Source organism: Urocitellus parryii, chromosome 6, assembly GCF_045843805.1.
Source record: "Urocitellus parryii isolate mUroPar1 chromosome 6, mUroPar1.hap1, whole genome shotgun sequence".
NCBI classification, from domain to species: Eukaryota; Metazoa; Chordata; class Mammalia; order Rodentia; family Sciuridae; genus Urocitellus; species Urocitellus parryii.
The window spans coordinates 122,492,754-122,519,052 of NC_135536.1; the positions used below are offsets into that span (position 1 = coordinate 122,492,754).

Consider the following 26,299-nt stretch of genomic DNA (forward strand, 5'->3'; position numbering starts at 1 on the left):
GTATAACTGTAGTGAGAAAATATTTAGCAGTTCCTTAAAATTTAATTGTATATCTACTTATAATTTAGCATTATGACTCTAAGGTATTTATCCAAGAGAAATGAAAACATTAAGTCCAAAAGAGGGGCTGGGGTATAGCTCAGTGGTAAAGCATTTGCCTAGCATGTGAAGCCCAGGTTTCAATCCCCACGCCATAAAGTTAAAAATAAAAAGATATATATATGTGTGTGTGTGTGTGTGTGTGTATACACATATACACACACACACACACATGAATGCTCACTGCAGCTTTATTCAAATAGCAAAAATCTGGAAACAAAATATTCACTAAAAGGAGAATGGATAAGCAAACTGTGGCATATTCAAACAATGAAACACTACTTAGCAATAATGAGGAATACACTACTAGTAGATAACACACACCATGATGAATCTTCAAACCACACTCAACAAGTAGACATCAGGGGATACATACTGTATGATTCAATTCATATGAATTTTGAGAATAAGTGAAACTGATTCAATATATGCAAATGGATATCAAATAATGGATACCATAGCAGAGGGAAGATAGAATGGGAAAAGACACGAAGGAACTTTCTAGGGCTGTGGCAATGATCTACTTTACTGAGGTCTTGGTTGCAACTAAGTGTTCATTTTTCAAAGCTCATCAAATCATCCCTTTCAGATATGTGCAGCCTACTCTAGAGACTGAATCCAGGGCCTCACACATGCCAGACAAGCACTCTACTACTGAGCTACACCCCAACTCCAGTAGTTAAATTTCTTGATGACAATCTCACAGGTACATCCTCATCCCCACACTCATGCAAAAGTATACATGTCAATCAAATTTTCAATAAACTGGCTTAAAGATATAAATGTTTTTTTGGTGGTGCTGGGGACTGAACCCAGGGCCTTGTGTATGCAAGACAAGCCTCTACAAATGAGCTATATCCTCAGCTCATAAAAAAAAACTTTAATAAAAACATTAGTTAACGGATGTGGCTGTAGCTCAGTGTGGAGCACTTGCCTGGCATGTGTGAGGCACTGGGTTCAATCCTTAGCACTGCATAAAAATAGACAAAATAAAGGCATGCTGTCCATACACAACTACCAAAAAATTTTTTTTCAATTAATTGAATTTCTGGATTAGCCCACACAAAGATGACAAACAACTAGTCACTTTAAGCTTCTCACAGTTTATATAAGAAATGGCCTTTTGTGTTTCAAGTAAGAATTCAGCATATATTAATACATTCTCCTTACTATTCCTAATACCTCCAGAGATGCTCGGTGCAACAGTTATATTCTGTTTCTTTACTCTATCCATCTACCAAATCTTCACTGAGAATCTTCAATGAACAATCATCAGTGGATACAAAGACTCACAAGACATGGTATCTGCCCTCACAGGGCAACCCCATCCTCCTTGCCTTAACCACTGAAGAGTTTTCTGATTCCCTTTCCCCATCCCAGGGACAGAGGCTGTCCCACCCATCCCAAGGGCAGAGAAGCCAAGGTGGCAGATTCCCGTTTCCATGACAGATAGATGTCAGGTATTTTACCTGGACTAGTGTGCTCTGTTGATGTGAACAGAATAATCTAGGATAAAGAGCTTACAATCATCATTCTAGAAAGGACTATAGCAGAGAAAACTCAAAATGATGAAAAATATATTTTTACAGGCAGTGCTGGCAAGAATGAAAATAGATATGATATTCCTGGAAATCAAATTGACCACTGCGATAGTTTAGAGCTTAAATATCCCCCAAATGCCTGTGGTGGAGTCTTTAGGATATGGAGGTTAGCAGGAACTCTTTTAACATTTATTTTTTAAGTGAAGATGGACACGACATAATGCCTTTATTTTTATGTGGTGCTGAGGATTGGGTCCGTCCATGCTAGGGGAGCACTCTCCCTCCGAGCCACGATCCCAGCCCCAGTGGGAACTCTTCAGATCATTGATGGTATACCCTTGAGGAGACAATGGGATTCCTTTCCTCCTCTTTCACTTCCTGGCAACGAGGTAAACTAAACATAGGCCATAACTTCTAAAACTGCAAGCCAAAATAGAACTTTTCTCTATATAAGTTAGTTGTTTCAGGCAATTGTTAAAGTAATAGAAAGCTGACTAACACAGCAATGTATCTGTACAGTTTATTGAAATATCATCACTTTTAAAACTCTACTTCCAGGGACCTATCCAAAAGAAATACTCAACACTCAAAATATACAAGGATATTTATTATATTATAATAGCAAAAAAATGGGAAATATCCGTGCTCTACAAAAGGGGACAGTAACATTCATCACACCACTAGATGTGTTTTCAAAGAAAGTTTAAAAACGGGCAAGGGTGAGCCCATGACAAGACTACACACAACTACAGAACAGATACTGGCATACAGAGGATCCGTTCGTGTATCTTGTCTCATTTTAAGGTGCATGACTTGGAGATGGACCACCCAGTTGTAATGTTTGTTTGAGTCTTACAAGATCCTGACTCTAAAAGATAAGCTGGGGAAAACTTATGAGATAATCACAGAAATGTAAACACTGGCATATAAGTTCATTAAGAAATTGCCATGGGCTGGAGTTGTAGCTCAGTGGTAGGGCACTTGCCTCGCACTCGTGAAGCACTGGGTTCAATCCTCAGCACCACATAAAAACAAAATAAAAGTATTGTGTCCATTTACAACTAAAAATAGCTTTTAAAAAAGAAATTACTGTTAATTTTTAGATACACTAAAGGTACCATGGTTATGTTTAACAAAGACAAGATACATACTGAAATATGTAGATGAAATGGGATTTTTTTTCTTTTTTTTTTAAATCCACAGTGGTCGAATGCCTGCCTAGCATGAGCAAAGCCCTGAGTTCAATCCTTAGCACCAAAAAAAGAAAAAAAAATTATTTGGGATAGGGTAGGAGTGATAGTGGGGTATAGACAAGATTGGTCAAGTTCAATGACTGCTGAAGTAGAGAGTATGCACATGGGATCCATTACACTTTTCTCTCTACTTTGTAAATGTTTAAGATTTTACATAATAAAAAGGGTGTGGGGGTGCTGGGGTTGTGGCTCATTGGTAGAGTGCTCATCTAGCACACGTGAGACACTGGGTTCAATCCTCAGCACCACATAAAAATAAAATAAAGGTATTTTGTGTCCACCTACAACAAAAAAATATATATTTAAAGAAATTTTTTAGTTGTACCTAACACAATACCTTTATTTATTTATTTGTTTGTTTATTTATTTATTTTTGTGGTGCTGAGGATCGCACCCAGTGCCTTGCACATGCAAGGCAAGCACTCTACCGCTGAGCCACAACCCCACCCCCAACAAAAAAATATATTAAAAAAAAATCAAAAAACAACTACGGTGGGGAGACTAGAGATTGTAGCTCAGTAGCTAAGCATAAGCTTAGAATGCATGAGGCCATGGACCTAATCCCGAGCACAACCAAAAAAATTTTTTTTAAATGATTTTAAGGAATATAAAGGAAATATATTTCTTACATGTCAGATGGGTGGTGTTTATTTTATATCTCTACTCAACATATCTGTTATGTTTTGTACACAACATTGTTTCACTGAAACTCCATTTTGAAATAAAGTATTTCTGATGTGATCAGAAACAAATGCAACTTAATTGAAAGAGGGGCTATTTTAAGGTGGAGTGATGAATACTTTTCACTTTCTTATTCATAGTTTTCTTTGCTTTCCAGATTTTAAACAGTGGTAGAGTGCTTGCCTCAGCACCACATAAAAATAAATGAATAAAATAAAGGTATTGTGTCCATCTGTAACTACAAAAAAAAAGAGAAAAAAGAAATGCCTGTCAAAAAATATAAGACTATTCCCAGGAACTGGCAATTCATGACACACTCTGCTAAATAATTATACAACATCAAAGCACTCTGATGGGGCAGAACAAGCGAGGTGAACCTTTGTCCCTGTGAGGGCTGAGCCTCCTCATACTGATCCAGGCAATGTCAGCCAGTTTACCCTCAAGGTTCCTAGCCTAGAAGTATCTGGGAGAATGGTACTGAGTATTTCCCTTGTGAAAGAGTGATCTTTTCCAGCCCCTTCTGGTTAAAACAGAAAAAGAATTGATTAATCATTGAGGGCTTAACTAAAGGACTGAAAGGTTAATTATATTATATGCATACTGTACTGTAACTACCTTTGGGGAGTTGCTGGGAATGGAACCCAGAGTGTAATGGAATAGGCAGAGAGAGATGAGAGAAGGAAGAATAAAAGAAAGATAGGTTAAGAAGGAAGGGCGGGCTGGGGATATAAGCTCAGTTGGTAGAGTGCTTGCCTTGAATGCACAGGCCCTGGGTTCCATCTCCAGCACCAAAAAAAAAAAAAAAAAAAAAAAAGGGGGGGTGGGGAGGAAAGGAGGAAAAGAGAGGAAAGAAGAAAGGAAGGAAGGAAGATCGATCATCCCCAATTAGGTTCAAATCCCTTTACCACCAGAGCCTGTGATCAGGCACACACTCCAGCCCTCAACTACCTCTTCTGTATCACATCTACTGCAATGTGTGTCCTTATACATTTGTATCTATGAGGAACCTGAGCTGGCCCCAAGCAAGCCAAAAGAATGTGGCAGACGCTGGGAACGGTGGCACATGCCTGTAATCCCAAAGCCTTGGAAGGCTGAGGCAGGAGGATCACAAGTCCAAAGCCAGCCTCAGCAACTTAGCAAGGCCCTAAGCAACGTTGTGAAATCCTGTCTCTAAATAAAATATTAAAAAGGGCTGGGAATTTGATTCAATGGTTAAGCCCCCCTGGCTTTAATCCCTGGTTGAAAAAAAAAAAAAAAAAAGAATGTTGCAGAAATGGCATTCCAGGGATTTGTGCGGCCCTGGGAGGCGTGGTCAAGGGGAAGCTATCTACCATGTCAGGGTTCCGACTGCCCTGAGATCACCTTGCAAACAGCAAGGGCAAAGAGGCCATGTAGAGAAAGGGAAGTGGGAGAGAGGGAGGGGAGAGGGGCTCAGCAAGGCCCCGGCTGTTTCTGCTCTCCCAGACCTGTAAGTGGAGAAGACAGCCTATATGGTCAGTTCAAGCTCTGAGAGGAGTCTAGCCCCAGCCACTACAGGACTGTCACCACCTGAAAGACCCCAAGCAAGAGCTGACAGCTGAGCCAGTCAGTCCCTGAACCATGACAGAAGCATAGTAGCTGTCTTTATCCTCACTTATGAAAATAGCATCAAGTAAACCAGTACAGGCTGTGGAGCCACTCAAGCCCCCCTGACACCCAATTCTCTCTGTATTCTTTATGCATGATCTTTTCTCAAGGATAGATAAAGACAACAGGGTTACAAATGTTCCGATCTGGCAGTAACTCTGGATTCTTTTACCTAATAGAGGCTACAGGTAAATGAGGTCAGCTCTGAGTAACCTGAAGACAACTCTGAAATCCCTTCATAACAAATGAGGTTTGATTTCATTCCCTTATGCAATGGTTACTCAGGGTTATTTAGACACCATTAACAAATGTTTACCACGAGCCTCCCAGTGGACAGGACATGTGCCCTTCTGTAGAGGAGTTAAGATCCAGGGGGAATGCAAACAAGTGGACAAGCCATCATCCCACAGGTTCAGGAGACAGGAGCGGGCTGAAGACTGGTGCCAAGGAAACACACAGAGAGGAAAACAGCCCCATCTGTCAGGGTCTGGAAAGGTTAAAGAAGCAGCAGAAACTAACTGCTGTCTGTCTTCCCCCTTGTGGGGGCAGGGGGGTTCTGCATGTCCCTAGCAGGAGTCTGTCTATATCAAGAGCAAGGGATTGACAGAAAAGGCAGCAAGAAAGCAAGTGTCCATCCCAGGGCCAGGGATGCCCTCCTTCATGAAAGTGGGGAAGCCTTGGGGTCTAGAGGTGGGTACCTGGACCTCAGCTGCTACTCATTTTCTAAGTGTCTCCACTGTGTAACTGCATTTTAGCACTGCTCCTCTCAGGGATGAGACCATGGAATCTGAAGAGGATCTTTCTTATTTTCATAAAATATACATAAAAGTTGCCATCTTTTTTTTTTTTTTTTGTGGTGCTGGGGTTTGAACCCAGGGTCTTGTGCATGCTAGGCAAGCACTCTACCAACTGAGCTATATCCCCAGCCCTAAAAGTTGCCATCTTAACCGTTTTTATGTGGATTGTCCAATGGTGTTAACAGCATTCCCATTGTAGCACAAGCATCACCACTACCTCTCACTAGAACTCTGTCATCCTACAAAACAGAAATGTGATCCCCCTTCAACACCAACTCTTCCTTTCCCACTTCCCCCAACCCCCGGTAGCTCCCCTTCTACTTTCTGCTGTTCTATGAATTTACTACTGTGGGTACCTAATACAAGCAAAACCATACAGCATTTGTCTTTTTGTGATGGGTTTACTTAACTGAGCATAATGTTCCTGAGGTTCATGCGTGTTGCAACATGTGCCACAATTTCCCTCTTTGAAAGGCTGAATAATATTCTCTTGTGTGTTCAGATCATGTTTTGTTTATCTATCTGCTATGATTTGGATCTGGAATGTTACCCTAAGATCCAAGCATTGAAGGTTCCTTCCCCGGCCTATAGTGACCATCAGGAAATGGTAGAATCTTTAAGAGGTGGGGTCTAGAGGCTGGGGTTGTGGCTCAGTGGCAGAGCGCTTGCCTCACACATACGAGGCACTGAGTTCGATCCTCAATACCACATAAAAATACATAAACAAAATAAAGATATTGTGTCTAAGTATAACTTAAAAATATTAAAAAGAAAGAGGTGGGGTCTAGTGGTAGGTCTTAAGTTATTGGGGGTGTGCCCCAAAGGAAACTGGGGGACCCTGTTCCCTTCCTTTCTCCCTCTTTCATCTCCTGGCTGCTATGAGGTGAACAGTTTCCTCAGCAACATATGCCCTCCATGATGTTCTGCCTCACCACAGGAACAAAGCAATGGTGCCAACCAACCATGGACTGAAACCTCTAAAACTGTGAGCCAAAATAAGCCTTTTCTTTTATTGTTTTTTTTTTTTAATATCAGGTGTCGCTACAATAATGGAAAACACACACCATCAATCAGTTGATGAAAACTTGAAGGGCCATTCCCATATTTTGGCTATTGTGATAATGCTGCTATGAACACAGCAAATATCTCAAGTCTCTGCTTTTGCTTTCTTTGGGTAATCCAAGAAGTGAAGCTGCTGGATCATATGGTAATTCTAAATTTAATCTTTTTTTTTTTTTGAGGAACAAACATGCTATTTTCCACACCAGCTACATCATTTCACGTTCCCATTAGCAATACACAAGAGTTTCCATTTCTCCACATCGAAGCCAACACTTGTTTTACGTCTTTTTACCAACAACCATCTTAAGGGATGTGAGGTGGTTATTTCATCATGGTTTTGATGAAATGGATTTTTGTTTAAGGATAAGCTGGTTCAGCCTGCTCTACAGCATTTTACCAAGTTAATTTTCTAATTATTAAAAGACTCCAGCAAGTACCTGAGCACTCAACTTTCCCAAGGCTGTCTCCGGGAAGCCTGTTCCAGGACAGCCATTGACCCTTGTCCATCTGCTCTCTTGCATAGCCTGACTACCAGCCCCTCCTCCCAGCAACCAGCCTCTGCTCACTATCATTATGGAAGTTATTAAAACCGAGATGATTGTTCTTGTCATACCCAGACAGAACTGGAGCCAGGAAGGGAGGGCTCATGCCTGCTTATATAAGATAAGTACCCTCTCAAGAACTTTCTAAAGCCTCACCATAGATTTTCTCTAGTTCTATACACACCCATCCACCTCATGCACTCCTTGCAGATTTCTGCAATGAAGTTTATCTTTAGCATTGTTTAAGACAATGTTTCCGACAAGATGCTCTGGATAGAACACTTGCCAACAAGGGCACCTCAACCAACAAGCTATTGCCAATTCCTGCTTCAGGTCTCCAAAACTAACAAATTTTATATCCACATATCATATGTAAAAGTTTCCCTTTGCCTCATCCTCTTTGAATTAACTCAGTTCACTATAGCATGTGTATTCCCATTGTAATGAACTAATATTTCTAAATAAATACTGTTAATCTTTGAGATATTCTTTGGAGATCTTTGTTATTTAGAATGTGTTATGCTTGTATCTTAAATGTCCCCCAAAAGCCCATATGTTAAAGAATTGGTCACCAGTCTTTGATGCTATTAGGAGGTGGTGGAATTTTTTAATATGTAGGGCCCAGTGGAAGGAAATTAGGTCATGGAGGCGTTTATGCTCTTGAAGGGAATATTGGGACCCTGGGCTTGTCTTCTCTGATCACTTCTTAGCCACCAGAAGTAAATAGACTTCCTTTGCCATGCACTTGCACTGCTATGACATACTGTGCCACAAAGACCAAAAACAACCAGGCCAAACAACAACCAGGGACTAAAGCCTCTGAAACTGTGAGCCCAGATAAATTTTTTCCTTTAAGATTTTTATCTCAGGTATTATCCACAGCAACAAAAAGCTAACACAGATTGATAGTACAAATGCCTTCCCATCTAGTGGTTACTGGTTTCTCTTAGGGAAGCCCTGCTTCCATGGGGTTCCAAAACTGGACATTCTGTACAGCTGGCATTCCATAACCTCAGATTCTATACCCACAGAGTCAAACAACTGCTGGTGAAAAATATTCTTTAAAAAATAAGGTGGCCAAGCGTGGTGGCGCACACCTATAATCCTAGTAGCTTGGGAGGCTGAGGCAGGAGGATTGAGAGTTCAAAGTCAGCCTCAGCAACTTAGCAAAGCTCTGAGGAACTCAGTGAGACCCCATCTCTAAATAAAATACAAAAAAGAGCTGGGGATGTGCCCCAGTGGTTAAGTGCCCCTTGGTTCAATCCCTGGCACCAAATAGTAAATAAATAAATAAGGGGCCTGGGGTCTTAGCTCAGGATGCCTAGCATGCCTGACACCCTGAGCTCAATTCCCAGCATTGAACACATACAAACCTCCCTCTTTGTCATTATTCCCCTGAACAATACAGGGTAACAACTATTTACACAGTATTTACATTGTATTAGTTATTATAAGTCATCTATCATGATTTAAAGTATGCTGAAGGATTCTATAGGTTATATGCAATACTGTACCATTATAAAATGAAGGGTTTGAGCACCTGCAGATTTTGGTACCTGTGGGCATCCTAGAACCAAAGCCAGGAATACCTTGAAAGACAAATATACTGAATGACCTGGACCCACAGTCCCCTTGACCAGCTCCAGCTTGCTGACATGCATTCAAAGACACAGCAAGGAAGCTAGGCGGTCCCATCCTGAGCCTGTATTGCAGAGTGCACTCCCTTGTCTACCCAAGTTGCATTTGGTTAATTCACTGGGAAGGTCCTTAAAAAAGTAAGATTGAAAGCCAGTCACAATGGAAGTCAAGCCCCAAACCTTCCAACAGTTGGACTACAACCAGAATTTGGCTCTCCTGAAGCTGAGACTGTCTAGAAATGCCACCAACAGGCAATTCATTTAAGGTTTAAACTTTCAGTGAGACATAGCTTTTTACAGTGTAAGAAACCATAGGTCAGGTCTCCCTTCATCTAATAACTTGATTCTCGATTTCTTGTGTTATCTCCTTTTTCCGACCTCCTTCTCTATTTCAGTTCTTTCCTAGTGGTCAACTCTGCTGATTATTAGCGGATACAGAAAAGGGCTTTATGAAGAATAGATTTTGAAACTACTGTATCCTTAATACCTACAACAGTATCTGGCACATAATAGGAGATTTGAAACTATCTGTTGAACAAATCAAAGTAGACATATTGAAACAAGACTGCACGTCTGCCTTTTACCACCATGAGTAACCCAGTTAACGAAAATCAGTAGTAGTTGGTGGTAATTAGGGATGAATGAAATACTATATTTTCACATTTATTAATTTAAAGACACAGTATATAGGGACAAATAAGACCATCCATCATGTTTATGTTTTTTAATATGATGTTGGGGATCAAATCTAGGACTTCAAGTGTGGTAAGCCTGCTCTCTAGCACCAAGTCCCTCCCCTGTAACTTCCATGTTTTCTGTTGTTATTTGGTTGATTCATTTTTTTTGAGGTCCTGGGGATCAAATCCAGGGCCCTGTGCATACTAAGCAAGCTCTCTATTACTTAACTATATCCCAAGTTCCAATCATGATTATTTTTTAAAGGTTTGTGTTTATTTTCTTATTCACCCTTAAACACATAAACTGAGCTGAGCTAACACATTCAGGTTTAGTTGATAATTGGTTTATTTAATTTGTTTTTATTAAAGTCTACATTCAGATTTCCTTTGTTTTCCCCTAATGTCACCAGTAATTTGGTGGCATTTGTCCTGAGGTTTCTCCTGGCTGTGACAATTTCTCACATTTCATGACCTTGATCAGAGGACCAGGCAGGTATTCTGTAAGACATCATTCAGTTTAGGTTGGTGTGGTTCGTGTCATTTGTTTCTCAGGGTTACTTTGGGATCATGGGATCTTGGAGGATGTCACACAGGTGAAGTATCCTTCTTATACCATCCTATCAAGGACATTTTATTTCTGAGTCACAGCAAACACCTTACCTAACACCTGTCAAACTGACAGGCACTCCCTGAAGAAAGTTTAGCTGCCAGATGTGTGAGTGTACTTTAGAAATGGACACATCTGCATCCTTGGCACTCATACTTGGTTTTATTTAGGTTTTACATGGAGACTGCAATGCCTTCGTTTGGAAGTTCACCTCCTTAAACAAATATCTGTGATTTAATATTTTCACTTGAGATTGTCAGGCCATTTATTTCCTTCCAAAGGTAATTCTGGCTCACCATCCAGAGCACTCAAAGTTTCACCTGTGTTCTGGAATCTGAACTATTAGTTGACTTCCTCTCAAAACTATGGTCTAGCAACCAACTCCTTTCCAAAAAAACTCTTCATTCTAGTCTCAACAGATTACTAACAACCACAAGACTTTCTCACTCCCTCTAGAAACAATGTTCATTTTCTACTTCAAAGCATGCTATCTCCAGGCATTCAGTAAACTGTTTCAGGCTTCTTTCCACACAGAGTAACTCAGAAGGAAGGACTCTGTTCCACCTTTTGCTTTCCTCACCAGTAAAGCTGGTATTTGGTGGCCTATCTGCCCAGTGGACACACTTTTGGGTTTGTTTTCAAGTCTGCTTTTCCTTCACACTGAAGATCACATATATTCAGGTGGTTCAAGGCTAAATCAGAGATGACTCAATCAAGGACTCCAGAGCAGAAGCCACTGGAAAGAAGAGACTTTTGTTTGACTCTGAAAACAGAGGCCTCTTTGGCCCGTCTAAGCAGCCTGCTGGCCCATGGCACTCCTCTTACTTCTGCACTGGCGTCGCCACTGCAGAGCTGAAAATCTTCAGGTCTTGCTTTCCCAGGCACATCCCAGGCCGGGGACCATGATAAAGGCAGGCCCTGATCTCCAACCACCTCAGCACCTCAGAGATCCTATAAAATCTCCCTGGTAGCAGGTGGGTGCGGGCCACGGGGAAGCTTGGACTCCAGCCAGGGCATGGTCAGTCGGCTGCAAGGCAGCAGAGGGGGGGTTAAAAGGGTCTGGTAACAAGAAGAGAAGTCATCCGGAGAACCCCTATAAAAGTGAACGAGGTCTCTCCGGTCGCTAGAAAAAGAAAGAAACGGTGGCGGCAGCAAAGCTACAGAGTCTCCGTATGCACCTGTGATTGCCGGGCAGTTTAGCGAGCTGCAGGAGGACCCAGACGCTGTGGCGGAGGAGACGCTTCCCAGGTACCAAACCCACAGTAGGGCCGCGCCCATGCCCGCGCTTTGGGTGGGCGGGAGTCTCCAGCCCTCCGAGGCTCGCCTCCGGCTCAGGTGCAGAAGCCAGACGGAGCCACCACCTGAACGCCCCCAAACTGCAAGACCCCCACCCCCGCCCCGCCGCGTTCCCCGCCCCCCTCCAACCCACAGCACGGCCCACAGCCCTCCCTACCTCGACGTTTGGCGCGTACGATGCCCTTTTTTTGCAGCACAAACGTGGACCCGTTCACCAGGCTTGACACGACGGCCACGCCCAGGCCGAGCGACACCGCGGCGGGGCTCGGGCTGCGCGCCCCCTCCCCGGCCGCCGCCGCCGCCGCTGCCGCCGCTGCAGTCCCCATTCCGCCCGCGCCTGCGCCTGCGCGCCGCGCCCAACCGGGCCGGGTTGCGGGGGGTGGGGGGGTACCGGGATCCGCGGCGCTCGGGGGCGGGGGTGATGAGGATCAGCGAAATTGGGCAGGGGCGGGGCCAAGGGTCCTGGGGCTCGGGCGGCAAACCCGCACTCTGTGGGAGGATGGAGTGGGGCCAGGCCTAGAGCTGATTAAGCTGAAGATGGGGGGTTCTGTGGGCTGGGGGTGGGATGGGGAACCCTAGGCACAGCGGGGCTTAGGCTGCACGGAGGTTAAGAAGAGGGGGTGGGGCCCAGGGTTCCCCGAGTCTCGGGCGGGTAGGGGGGAACAGGCTAGGTGGAAAGAGAGGAGAAAGGTGGATGGGAATGCAGTGAGGAGGGGGTTAAGAGACTGGGCTGTATGTGGGTGGTGGGGAGGTGAGGTTCCCAAGTTTGGCAAATAAAAATACAGGACGTCCAGTTAAGTTTGCATCTTCGATAAACAGCAAATAATTTGTTAAGAGTGTGTTCCATGCGGTATCTGGGACGGGAAGAGCGGCAGTGGAACGCAGCCCTCGCAAGCATCACTGCCCCCAGACCTCCAGTTGGAGAGACACAAATGAGCTGTATAAACTCAAATGGGATCGCCCCACCCCAATGTGGTGAATTCTTTACTCTCTGAAGTCAGCTATTTTCACTTTGCAGCAGTGAGCTTGTGATCATACTGTTTAATTTTCTTCATTTACATTTTTAAAAGTTCATCAAAATTATAGATAACTTAGAAAATAGGAAAAGTTATTTTAAAATTACTCAGTCCACAACACTCACCTAATTATTACTTTAGGTGTTTTCCCACATGCGTACATACTTTTACACGATGCAACACACAAGATTTCTCTTCTATTTAATATTACAATCAAGTTTTCATATTGCTTCATAATTATGATTGTTTTAATGATGGCATGATTTCCATAAATGAATTAATCTGTCTAATCAGATATTGTTGGTAGGTTTTCTACTTCTATTATAAATACTATAATGAGCATCTTTTTAAATTTTTAAAGTACCAGGTTAAAGAGTCTAAACCTTTTTTGCAACTCTACAGCATTGTTTTGTGAAGCAATATAAAATCATACTGTTTATGAAAACTTTTATACTGAATGAAGTATCCATTAGCTGTTTTTTCTCCCTTTAATAATGTTTTATTTGGAGACAGAGTCTTGCTAAATTGGCCATGATGGTCTCAAACTTTTAATGCTCCTGCGTCAGCCTCCAGAGTCACTGGAATTATAAGTATGCACCATTGTGCCCAGTTCATTGCTTCTTTTTTAAAATTTTGGTAATATATAAGTAAAACCAAATTTGCCATTTTAACCATTTTTAAATGTACAGTTCAGTGGCATTAGTTATATCACATTGTTCTGTAACTACCACTAATCTTTTTCAAAATTTTTCCATCACCCCCAAACACAAACTCTGTAGGACTCACTCCCAAGGCCCCTTCACCCTAGTCCAAGGGAATGTCTAATCTTCTGTATCTACAAATTTGCCTGTTGTTGGCATTCCATGTAAGTGGAGTCATAGGACAATTTGTGACTGGCGTATTTCACTTAGCATAATATTTTAAGGATTCATTCATGTTGTAACATGTATCAGAACTTCATTCTGCTTTATGATTAATGTTCCATCATATGAATATGCAACACTTTGTTTATTCATTCATCTGTTAATGTATTTGTGTTGCTTCCACCTTTTGCCTATTATAAATAATGCTGCAATGGACATTGGAATGAAAGTAAGTTTGAGTCTTTATTTAAATTCTGTTGGGTATATATACCAAGAAGTAGAATTGCTGAGTCATATGATAATCCTATGTTTAGATTTGAGAAACTGCCAAACTCTTCCACAGCAGCTGCACTATTTTACATCCCCACTAGCAACGTAGAGGGTGCCAATTTATCCACATTCTCACCGAAACTTATTGTTCTCTGGTTTAAAAAGAAAAATTGTCATCCTAGTAGGCTATTTAAAATAGGTATGAAGAGGTTGCTTATTCTGTCCCCCCAACCCCTGCAATGCTGGGTATCAAACTTAGAGTCTTTCTCATGCAAGGCAAATGTTCTACCTTTGAGGTACAGCTTCAGCCCTTGTTTATTCTTAGCCTCCTTCATTTTAGTACTGGGGATTGAATCCAGGGGTGCTTACCACTGGACTACATCCCCAGACCTTTTTCATTTTTATTTTGAGGCAGAGTCTTGCTAGGTTGCTAGGGCCCCACTAAATTGATGAGGGTGGACTTGTATTTGAAATCCTCCTGCCTTGGCCTCCCAGGTCTCTGGGATTACAGGTGTGTGCACCACTGTTCCTGACTTTGCTTATTCTTTTAAAATATACTTTTCAATATAAATAGTGTTTCATATATATATATTTTTTTTTTAAATATTTATTTTTTGGTTATAGGTGGACACGTCTTTATTTTTACTTTATGTGGTGCTGAGGATTGAACCCAGCATCTCATGCATGCCAGGTGAGTGCTCTACTCTGAGCAATAACCCCAGTCCCATAAATAGTGTTTCTTAGTAAACAATAACTTCTATTACTAATCTCAACAGAAGTAGGCAAGTGAAAGCAGCAGCAACAGCACTGCCAAAATAATAAAAATTATTTAATTTACTAATTACTGCTAGTGCAGAAAAACTGACTTCAACACTTTTGGCAAAAAGACACATGCCCGTGATATTTATTTGTTTATTTATTTTTTTGGTACATTCAACCAGAAAGCAATACCTCCATCCCCCTACTATTACTTTTTTTTTTTTTTTTGCTGGAAAATTTTCAATTTTTATTTGGTCCAAAGCTTGTGAGGGGTTCCATGGTGGTTAAAAGCTGCCTAGGTGTTAGAGGGAGAGACTCAGGTCAAAGCCCTGATGCCAGGAGATGCAAAGGAGCCACTGCACTCTGGGACCTCTAGTCATGCTTGAGAGTGAATCTTTCAAAGAGATACCCCTCCAGCTCAACCTGGGGGTTTGCCAGACATCAGAGGTTAGTCAAGTGGTCCCCCATCTTCTTGATGAGCTTCACTTCTTCATCAAGGAAGCGTTCTCTGGAAAGTCACGGAGATGTGGGTCTGTACATGTAGAACCTAAGGCATGAAGATCCAAAATGGCTTGGACCAGGTTCTTCTCCAGGGCTAAGGCAGCTTCTGTGGCAGTCAAGGTATTGCCCCACTAATCTTGAGAAGGTTTTTGAACATCCTGAAATAACTTTTCCTCAGCCAGCTCATGGAAGAAGTGGCCCACACTCTCCAGAGCCCACCTCATCACGGTGGAAATAGTAACCCAGAGAGAGGTAGGTATAGGAGGTACAGATGCAAATTGACCAGCTGGTTGACAGCAGCCTCCACCTGGAATAGTTCTGATGAATCTGGGAGGTGGAATAATGGTGGAATAATTCTGATGAATCTGGGAGGTCATGACTGGTCGTCAAGAAGGAGCTAACCACAAAAAATAGAGTTGGCTGGTCCTGGGAGCAGGAGATGGGTGAGAAGATGGTCCCAGAAATTGCAAATGGAGATCAGATTGGAAGGCTGTTGGAAGCTGGGAGAAAAGGTCTATTCCATCTAAACACTGTTGAAGCAAGAGACAGATCTGTGGGAGCTCTAGGTGTGTTGGTTCCCATTATTTCTTAATTCAATAAATTTAATGACTGTCAAAACAAAAACAAAAACAACCATAATAACATCACCCCAGATCCATTACCCCAAAACAACTTCTATTAAGAAATCCACTCAGACATTTTTCCATGTGTGTATCTGGTAAAAGGATAGACATATTTTATCAAATGGAAAGGCACAAATAGTATGTTAGTTAGAAAGATTAAACTTTATTGTATGGGCTGGAATGTAGCTAGCTCAGTGGTAAAGCATTTGCCTAGCATGTGCCAAGCCCTGGATTCCATCCTCAGCACCAGGAATACAAATCAAATGAACAACAACAACAACAACAAAAAACCCTTATCTGAATTTAACAACAACAACAAAAACAACAAATTGAAATAAAATTAAAGTACTGAAGTTGAGATAAACATTGTTACCATAAAAGATATTACAAGGGCTGGGGCTGCAGCTCAGTGGTAGAGTGCTCGCTTTGCATGTGTGAGGCACTGGTTCAATCCTCAACACCACATAAAAAATAAATTATTATTTTTTTTTTTAAATATTTATTTCTTAGTTTTTTGGTGGACACAACATCTTTGTGTGTACGTGGTGCTGAGGATCGAACCAGGGCCGCACGCATGCCAGGCAAGCGCGCTACCGCTTGAGCCACATCCCCAGCCCCAAAAAATAAATTATTAAAGAAAGATGTGGGGCTGGGGATGTGGCTCAAGTGGTAGCGCGCTCGCCTAGCATGCATGAGGCCCTGGATTCGATTCTCAGCACCACATCAAAATAAAATAAAGATATTGTGTCCACCTAAAAAACTAAAAAATAAATAAAAAAAGAAAGATGTGTCCCTTTACAACTAAAAAAATTTTTTAAAATTATTTATTTAGTTGTAGATGAACATACAGTATCTTTATTTATTTTTATGTGGTACTGAGGATTGAAGCCAGTGCCTCACACATTCGAGGCAAGCACTTTACCACTGAGCCACAGCCCCAGCCCCTAAAAAAAAAAAAAAAAAAAAAAAAAAAAAAAAAAAAAAAATTTAAAAGATATTACAAATAAAAGAAAGGGGGCCTGCAAACTCTGATTAAGCCTCCTAAGGGTAGTAGGACAGGAGTCACACCTTTCTTGATTCTAAAGTCTCATGTTCTGGTTGATTTTAGCCTTCAAGAGCTTCAACTTCGTTCTCTCTAGATGCACTGAGTCAGCAGAGTTATACAAATCTTGAAGAATGACTGGTTGGTTCCTGCTTATCACATTCTTAACCTGGAATGCATAATAAAAGTGTCCAACAGCCAATCAATAGTGCCCACTACTAGGAGCAGCAGTCTCAGGATGTCAACTCACTCCAGTATGCAGATGTCATGGTCACCAAGAAAGAAGCAACTCACATGAACACCAAGTGGAGCAATCCTTACACAGAGAAGAGGCAGAGTAAGATCAGCTTTTGGTGGACATTGGTCACCCATGACCATTAGTCCCTCATGGCCATACTCCCCCCAAGACGGCCTCTCTTCCCATGAGGGAAGATGGGGTGGGTGAGAGGCCATTCCTGAAGGAGTCACCTTCTAGTCAAGGTTTATGGGCTTCTGGGTCATTTGAGAAGGGACCAGGCTCCCTAGAGATAGCCTTTTTGACTGGGGTTAGGGAGTCTACCAAGATGACCGAATATGTCCTCAGGGTCTCTATGGAGCTAGGTAGATTTGTAAATCTAATGTTTAGTCCCATCCTAGAGAGCAATCATGCAAGTTAGAGAGGAGGACTGAGTCAGCCCCTGGCAATCCTGATCCTTGAAGAGTGGGATGTAATGGCTTTGCCTTTGTAAGAGGCAAGGCCTACCAGGTGCTGGGCAAGGTGAGTCTTGGATACTTAATCTATAATTTCTAACCACAGCCAGTAATTCTGGCCTGTACGCAAACTAATGAATAACAGGTTTTTAGAGCTGAAAAAGGCCTTGGGATAATCTGTTCCAAATTGACCTACAAACCGGGCATGATGGTATGTGCCTATAGTTGCAACTTCTAGGGAGGATGAGAGGGTGGGAGGATCCTTTGAGCCCAATCTGGGTAATGAAGGGAGACTCTGTCTCAAAATAACAATAAATAAATAAAAATAAATCAACACACACATATCATACAAATTGGAACACCATGGGACCCCCATGGGTCTAGAAGCCAAAGCAAGGGAGATGTGTTTCATGAATACAGTGGGGAATCTGTGGGGTGGGTTTTAAGGTTTTCAGAATAGGAAAAATGGGGTTAGGATTGTAGCTCAGTGGTAGACACACTTGCCTAGTATGTATGAGGCCCTGGGTTTGATCCCCAGCACCACATAAAATAAATAAACAAAATAAAGCATGTGTCCATCTACAACTAAAAAACATTTAAAAAGAACAGGAAAAATTATGAATATGTTTTTGATATGGGTGGATTCAAAATATTTCCAACATTTTGCAAAGGTGATAATCAAGGTAAGAAGAAGAAAGATTCCTTGTGGGAGTAAAATTTAAATGCATTTGATTGCATAAAGCTATCAGTTGTTTTTGTTTTTATACTTGGTGTATTTTTAAATATAAGATAAATAAAACAAATGTAGTATAACAAATTAATAGAAACTTAATTCCCAGGAAACAACTTCCTAGGTCAAGAACTATCTTGTTGGCAGCAGACCTGGCCCCTGCCAGGGAACTCTTACTCAACTAGGAGATACTCTGCTTCTTTCCTTTAGAGTTTTATATCTGAAATGTAGTTTAGAAGTAAGCAAACTACCTGCTGTGGACCAAATTTGGCACTCAGTCTTTTTTGGAAAAATAAAGATACCATGGAATATAATTATACCCATTCCTTTATGTAGTGTCTCTGCCTACTTTTATGCTAAAATAGCAGAGTGGAGTAGTTGTTGCAGAGATCAGATGGCTAGCTAGGTCTCAAATTATTTCCATCCTGGCTCTTTTCAGAAAAAGTTTGCTGCCCTTTGGTGAGGTATGTGATCTACCAAGCTGATAGCTTGCTGCCCCCTAGTGTAATGTTTTAGTGTAAGGTCTGCTGCCAACAATATGTGTGCTCTACCAAGATTTTCAGCAGATGAGAGTAATAGTCTTATACGCTCAAGACTGTTCAGTTCTCCAGATCTCACTCAGCTGTATGGGAGACACCTAGCCAGAGAGTTCCTTTGTGTGGCCCTCAACCAAATGATGACATTAAAATAGAATTATCTTCTAATTTAATTTTTAAATCCTTGATAGCTAGCATATAGAAATACATTTGATTTTTTTAATCTTTATTTTATTTTTATGTGGTGCTGAGGATTGAACCCAGTACCTCACACATGCTAGGCAAGTGATCTACCTCTGAGCCACAACTCCAGCCCCACAATTGATTTTTTTGATATTGACCCTGGATCCTTAAATCTTATTGAATTCTTTCATTAGCATTAATAAATATTTTTCCAGATTTTTTTTTTTTTTGTAGATCTGGGCACTGTACCACTGAGCTACACTGTAGCCCCAGATTTTCTATATAAAGCTTATGTCCACTGCAAATAGAGATGCTTTTACTTCATCCTTTCTAATCAGGTTGCCATTTACTTCTTTTTCACGCTTAATTGCGCTGGCTAGAACCTCATAATGAATATATTGACTTAATGTGGCAAGAACAGATATCTTTGTCTTGTTCCTGATCTTAGTGGGAAACAAGATTTAGGGTTTTTTAAGTATTTTTAGTTGCAGATGAACGCAATATTTTTATTTTTTCATTTTTTAATTTTTATATGGTGCTGAGGATTGAACCCAGTGCCTCACACATGTGAGGCAAGCGCTCTACCATTTTTCTTTAATTTCTTTTTTTTAAAATAGTTTCAGATGGACAGCATACCTTTATTTGTTTAGTTTTTTTATGCGGTGCTAAGGATAAAAACCTGGAGCCTCACACATGCTAGGCAAGCGCTCTGCCACTGAGCTATAGCTCCAGCACAGCTTTTGGTCTTTTGACATTAATTATGATGTTGGGTGTGTGACTCTTGCAGATGCCCTCTGTCAGGATGAAGAAGTTCCCTTTTATTCACAGTTTTTTAGAGGGTTTCTTTTTTTTTTAGGCCTTTTTAGTTGTAGATGGACACAATACTTTTATTTTGTTTATTTATTTTTTATGTGGTGCTGAAGATCAAACCCAGTGCCTCACACATGCTAGGTAAGTGCTCTAACTGGTAGCTGCAAACCCAGTCCAAGAGTTTTTTTTTTTAATAATGAATTTTAGATTTTGTCAAATGCTTTTCTTTTGCATCTGTTAAGATGATCACATTTCTTTTCTCTTTGCTAAAAATATAGTGTATTACGTTAATACACTACATGTAGTTTGATCTTTGTATGTTGAAACCACTTTACGTACCTGTAATAAATCCTACTTAGTCATGGCATTTAATACTTTTCATATGCAGCCAGATTCTGTTAGCATTTTTTGAGAACTTTTGTATTCACATTCACTGGTGATATTGCTTTGTATTTTCCTATAGTTTATTTCTGACTAATTTTGATATCAGGGTAATAATGACCTCACAGCATGAATTGGAAAGTATATTAGTCAGCTTTCTATTATTGTAACTACCTGAGATAATCAACTTATAAAGGGAAAAGGTTTATTTTGGCTCATGATTTGAGAGGTTCCAGTCCATTATCCATTTGCCCTGTTACTTTGGGTATGTTGTGAGGCAGTAGAGCTCTTTGGTTAGTGTTTGAAAGGTATTTTTAAAATCCCTTTACTTCCAATCTATTTGCATGTTGGAATCTAAAACACATCTCTTATAGATAACACATTGTTGGGTTATGTTTTGTTTTCTTTAAAAAAAAAACTCTGTGTTCCTATGAAAATAGAAGAGCAGTGGAATAAAGGAAGGGAATTGAGGGGGAGGGAGGAGAATGGGAAATGGGAAAAATGGTAAATGAATCTGATCAAACTTTCATATATATATATATATCACAGTGAATTTTACCTTTATGTAAACCCATAATGCACTAATTTTAAAAACTATGAACAGAAGAAAGATCAGTAGAATTGGTAACTGGAGAGCTGGGGCTTGAGCTCAGTGGTAGAGAGCTTGCCTGGCACACCTGAAGCACTAGGTTCAATCCTCAGCACCACATAAAAATAAAGTTATTGTGTCCACCAACAACTAAAAAAAATACATATTTATAAAAAGAATTGGGAAACAGTGAGAGAGGTGGGAGGGAAAAGGGAAAGCACTGGGGACTGAATGCTTGTATAATTGTGTCAAAACAAACCTCAATATTTTGTATATCTATAATGTAATAAAACAAAATAAAATTAAAAAAACATCCTTGAAGTAAGTCTCTGCTTTTCTTTTGGAAAGTTTAATCCATTTATATTTAATGTAATTACTGATAATGTAGAACTTATGTCTGTCATTTTGCTGTCTTTCAACATGTCTGATTTTCTTTTAGTCTCACAATTTCTGACATTTTACATAAATTTGATATTGTACCATTTTAATTTCCTTGTCATTTCTTTTCTTTTCTTCTTCTTCTTCTTCTTTTTTTTTTTTGTGGTGCTGGGGATTGAACCCAGGGCCTTGTGCATGCAAGGCAAGCACCCTGTCAACTGACCTATATCCCCAGCACATCGTTTCTTTTACAATATAATTTTGAGTTATTTTCACAGTAGATACCTTAGGAGTTATAATAATCGTCTTAATTTGCTACTTTAGATGCACCTCAAATGCCCACATGCTAAAGACTTGGCTCCCAATCTGTGGTGCTATCTGGAGTTGGTAGAACCTTTAGGAGGTGGGACCTAGTTGGAATAAGTGCCCACTGGGGGCACACACTTAAAGAGGATATTAGGACCCTGACCCCTTCCTTTCCTGCTTCCTAGCTATTATGAGGTGTGCAGCTTTGCCCCACCACGCACTCATACCATGATGTTCTGCCTTACCACAGGCCCAACAATGACAGATCCAACTGACCATGGCCTGAAACCTTTGAACTGTGAGCTAAAACAAACCTTTTTCCTTATACTTTGGTTATTTCAGTTATTTTGTCAAAACAATGGAAAGCTGATTCAGATAATTTTCATAACAGCAGCTCAGTTCTCTAGTCCAGAAGTGTCATATGACCTACTGAAATAGCACTGACTCACTTTAAGGGGAAATACACTCTTTTTATCTGTCTGAAAAGGAAGCAGAATTGTCATTAGATATAGGACTATGGAAGTTAGAAGTAGAGATCTACAAACTTTATTTCCTCAATTATGAGGTACACATTTTCCATATTTTAAAACTCCTGAAATCAGGTTGCACTCTATTATCAATGGCTGTTGCCTATTGACACTATTATAGCATATTCCTTAGTTTTTGATACTGGGGATTAAACCCAGGGATCTATACCACTGAGCTACATCCCCAGTCCTTTCTATTTATTTATTTATTTATTTATTTAGAGACAGGGTATACCTAAGTTGCTTAGGGTCTTGCTAAATTCCTGAGGCTTCTTGTTAAGTTCCTACGTTCCTCCTGCCTCACCCTCTCAAATTGCTGATTATAGGCATGTATTACCAAGTCCAGTTTGGTGTAGTCTTTTGACATCTTTTTGTAAGATCAAGAAAACGATGGCATCTGTGCATCTTAGATTTAATGAAATATGTTAAACTTGGACTTATTGAAGGCCATAGGATTAGATGAGGCCACCTGGGGTGTTGATAAGGGAAGAACTGAAGAATAAGCTTGAGTGGCTCCAATAGGCAAGGTCAGGAAATAAGGAGACTGATGAGGAACATTCAGTTACATGGGAAGAATCCTGGGAAAATGTGAAGAAAGGGTTCTGAAAACAAGGTATGAGCAAAGGTGAACATTACTACTGGGTGCTCAAACATAGTGAGGACTGACAACTGCTATGAGATTGGACCAAGTCATTAGTTTGGCAAAAGTGTTCTGGTGAAGTGGCAGGAACAAAGCCTGTGTGGTAAGGGAAGGTAGAAAGAAGAGACCATTTGAAAAGGAATTTTGCTATATAAAAACAGAGAAAAGGGGTATCTTCTGGAGGGGAATGCAGGATTCAAGGGATTTTTTTTTTTTTGTGGTACTGGGGGTTGGAACCCAGGACCTCATATATTCTGGGTAAGTGCTCTACCACTGAGCTACACCTCCAGTCCAGTTTAATGGAGATTCTTCATAGCATGTTTACAAGATGATTGAACTGATACAGCATAATAGGCCAGGCAGGGACTAATACCCAAGCAGAGTCACTGACAGGTGTGGAGATAGTCAAAATACACTAGTAGAGTGATTGCCTACCTCTAAAAGCCAGATGCTTTATTTTCAGTAATAGAAGGGAAGGAAGAAACTATAGATACATTATAGTAGTAATTTTCATGGTGAAAACAGTTTTATCAGTTGGAGTACTTTTGTCTGTAAATAACAATAGCAGGTTGTTTAAGTACTTCTAACCTGAGAGTCTGGAGGCAGATGGGCCCCACACTGGGCTAATCCATCTTCTGGGGTGTTCTTCCATCTCTCTATTTTGCTATCTCAGGCCTGTTGTATTTTGGGCACCAAATTGCTGTGCAGCCCCAGGAGGGTATTGTATAGGTATTCAATAGCCTCAGCAGTTGTGCCACATTCAAATTGAGTGGAGTGGATTCATCTGGCCTTGAGGTGTGCCAGGCAAGTATGATGGAGGCAGAGAGGAAAAGGTGATCAGAGAGTGTAGGCAAGGGACATGCCAGGCTGCAAAATTTAAAATCTAAACTGACAAAAGGGAAGTGAGGATGCAAGTCAATGTTCCCCTAGAGGAGTCAAAGATCAGTGGAATACTTACCAGAGGACATGAATTATAAAGATGAGATGTGGTGATTGAAGAGTGGGAGACTCACAATCATGATCTTCAAGGTGATTTGGTGAATAGGACTGATCCTGGTGGTGAGTGGCTCAGGTTCGGTGGTAAACAAGATGGTTGAAAGTTTGGCAGCAAAGGACTAAAAGCTGATGGAACTGGCTGGTGATTTCCTTGAAATGAAAGTCCTTGATAATGTATGTAATAGCTATGGGGAAAAGGTCATGAGTCAAGTGCTAAATCTTTAGCAAATGTGGGGAAGTGATGGAAAGACTGTGGATTATTGTAATCAGGAGCAGCGGGTGGTATAATCGGATAGTAAGCATTTCAAATAAATTGTCTTTTGCTTTATTTAATAGGAAGCAGGTGGAATAATGATCTTGTTATGGTTTGTATATGAGGTATCCCTCAAAAACTCCTGTAAATGCATGAATGTTCAGAGGTAAAATGATGGAATTGTGAGAGCTGAAGCCTAATTAGACCATCCCAGTTTGAATGGACTGGGTGGTAACTGTAGGCAGGTGGGGCATGGCTGGAGGAAGTGGGTCACTGGGGACCTGCCCCGGGTCCCCTCTCTCCTCTTCTCTGCTTTCTCACTCTGCCATTAGTTGAGCAGCTTTCCTTCACTGAGCCCTTAATCCATGACATGCTGCCTTACCTTGGGCCCAGAGCCATGCAGTCAACCATCTATGGACTGAAACCTCTGAAACTATGAACTCCAAATAAACTTTTCCTCCCCTAAGTTGTTCTTGTCAGGTATTTTGGTCACAGTAATGCAAAAGTTGACTAAAAAAGGTCTAGAAGTGTCAGGAAGATAGTTGTCTGATCTTTATGCCAACATATATGGATGTGGAATAATAAAAAGCCACAGTATTCCACAAAGGACAACAGATTTTTCATCAGAACAATAATATGATGAGAATATTGGAAAGCACAAAACTGTAATTCCAGCTACTTTGGATGCTAAGGCAGGAGGATTGCAAGCCTTGACAATTTAGCAACAATACATCTTAAAATAAAAGATAGAATAGGGCTGGGCATGTCATTCGTTGGTAGAGTGTTCCTGGTTCAATTCCCAGTAATGGAAAAAATATTAAAGATGTTGCTGATGAAAGTCTGTAAGTCACAGAGAGTTCCGAGATGTGTGTAAATCAGTGCGAAGCAGGGACCCAAATTGCTTTAGGGATATACAAAACTTTATTCAATTTTTTCTTTTGTTGCTTGTGCTTTTGGTGTCATATTAAAATTGCCAAATCCAATATCATGAAGCTTTCTTTCCATGTTTCCTTCTAAGTTTTATACTTTCAGCTCTTCTGTTTATATCTTTGACCAATTTTGGAGTCCAATGGTAGAAGTCCAGCTTCATTCTTTTGCATGTGGATTTTCAGTTCACCCGCACTGTCTGTTGAAAAGACTTGTTTTTTCCTCATTGAATGATCTTGGCACCCTTGTAAAAAATCAACTGACCGGTTGATTCCAGTTATGGTCCAGATTCTCTATCCTATTCCACTGGCTATAAAAACTATCCTATAAACGTGCTACACTATTTTGTTTCCTGTCATTGTGTGGTAGGCTTTAATATCAGGAAGTATGACTCCTCTGACTTTGTTCTTCTTTATCAATACTGTTTGGCTTGGATGGAGGTTTTCATAGATGTGCATTATCAGGCTGAGGAGTTTCCTTTTCTTCCTATTTTTCCCTCAATTGCTGGGAGCTTTATAATGAATAGATATTGGCATTTATTAAAAGCATTTTTTCATCTATTGAGATGGTGAGTTATGCTTAATTTTGAATGGTAAACCCACTTTGAAATTCTTGGGATAAACCCCAGTTGTGATAACTTATCCTTTTTGTAGGTTGTTAGAGTTCATTTGCTCAAAGTTGGCTAGCAAGTTCGCACCTAAGTTCATGAGGATAAGAAGGGTATAAAATATTGTTGTAATGTCTTTTTATGGTTTTGCTACTGGGGTAATAATAAGCTTATAGAATGAAAATGTTTAGTTCTCTTCAATTTTCTGAAAGAGTTTTTGTAGAATTATTATTTCTTTATTACATATTTGGTAGAGCCAGAATTGACCAACAATACAATATGAGCCTGGAGATTTATTTTTTTGTAATTTTTTTTTCCTCTTTTGTGGTAGGGAATATCAAACCTAGGACCTTGCACATGCTAGGCAAGTGCTCTATCACTGAATTACACCCCTATCCTTGTTTGGAAGGTTTTTAATGGGAAATTCAACATACGCTAATTCAGCTTATGTATTTCTTTTTGAGTGAATTTTGGTAGGATGTGCTTTTAAGTAATTAGTCCATTTCATATAAATTGTCAAATTTATGTACATAGAATTAATTGTTCCTCGTATTGCCTCACGATATTTTTAAAGTTGGTGGGGTCTTTAGTGATATCTTTTTTTTTTGCATTTTTATAGAAGTAATTTGTGTGTGTGTGTGTGTGTGTGTTTTTCAACCTTGTTTGTTATACATTCATGGACTTTTTGGGTCTTTTCAAAGGTTCAGCTCTTAGTATTATTTTCTTGTAGTTTTGTTTTCAATTTCTTTCAATTTTTGTTCCTCTGTTATTTCCTCCTGTTTGTTTTGGATGTAAGGGTCAATTTTTTTGCTTCTTTTTCTAGTGTTTTAAAACGGAAACTTAGATTGCTGATC

The 26,299-nt window shown here is 40.4% G+C and overlaps 2 protein-coding genes across 2 annotated transcripts in view; one reads left to right on the forward strand and one right to left on the reverse strand.

Annotated features, from left to right (window-relative positions):
* Window positions 1–12,144, reverse strand: part of Nipa1 (NIPA magnesium transporter 1) — a 40,235-nt gene extending 28,091 nt beyond the window's left edge. The window contains exon 1 of the mRNA XM_026400492.1: window positions 11,976–12,144. Coding sequence (XP_026256277.1) covers window positions 11,976–12,144 — 169 coding nt within the window. The remainder of the gene's footprint in view (window positions 1–11,975) is intronic.
* Window positions 11,043–26,299, forward strand: part of Herc2 (HECT and RLD domain containing E3 ubiquitin protein ligase 2) — a 207,631-nt gene continuing 192,374 nt past the window's right edge. The window contains exons 1-2 of the mRNA XM_026400487.2: window positions 11,043–11,496; window positions 11,650–11,770. The gene's annotated coding sequence lies outside the window, so the exon portion shown is untranslated. The remainder of the gene's footprint in view (window positions 11,497–11,649; window positions 11,771–26,299) is intronic.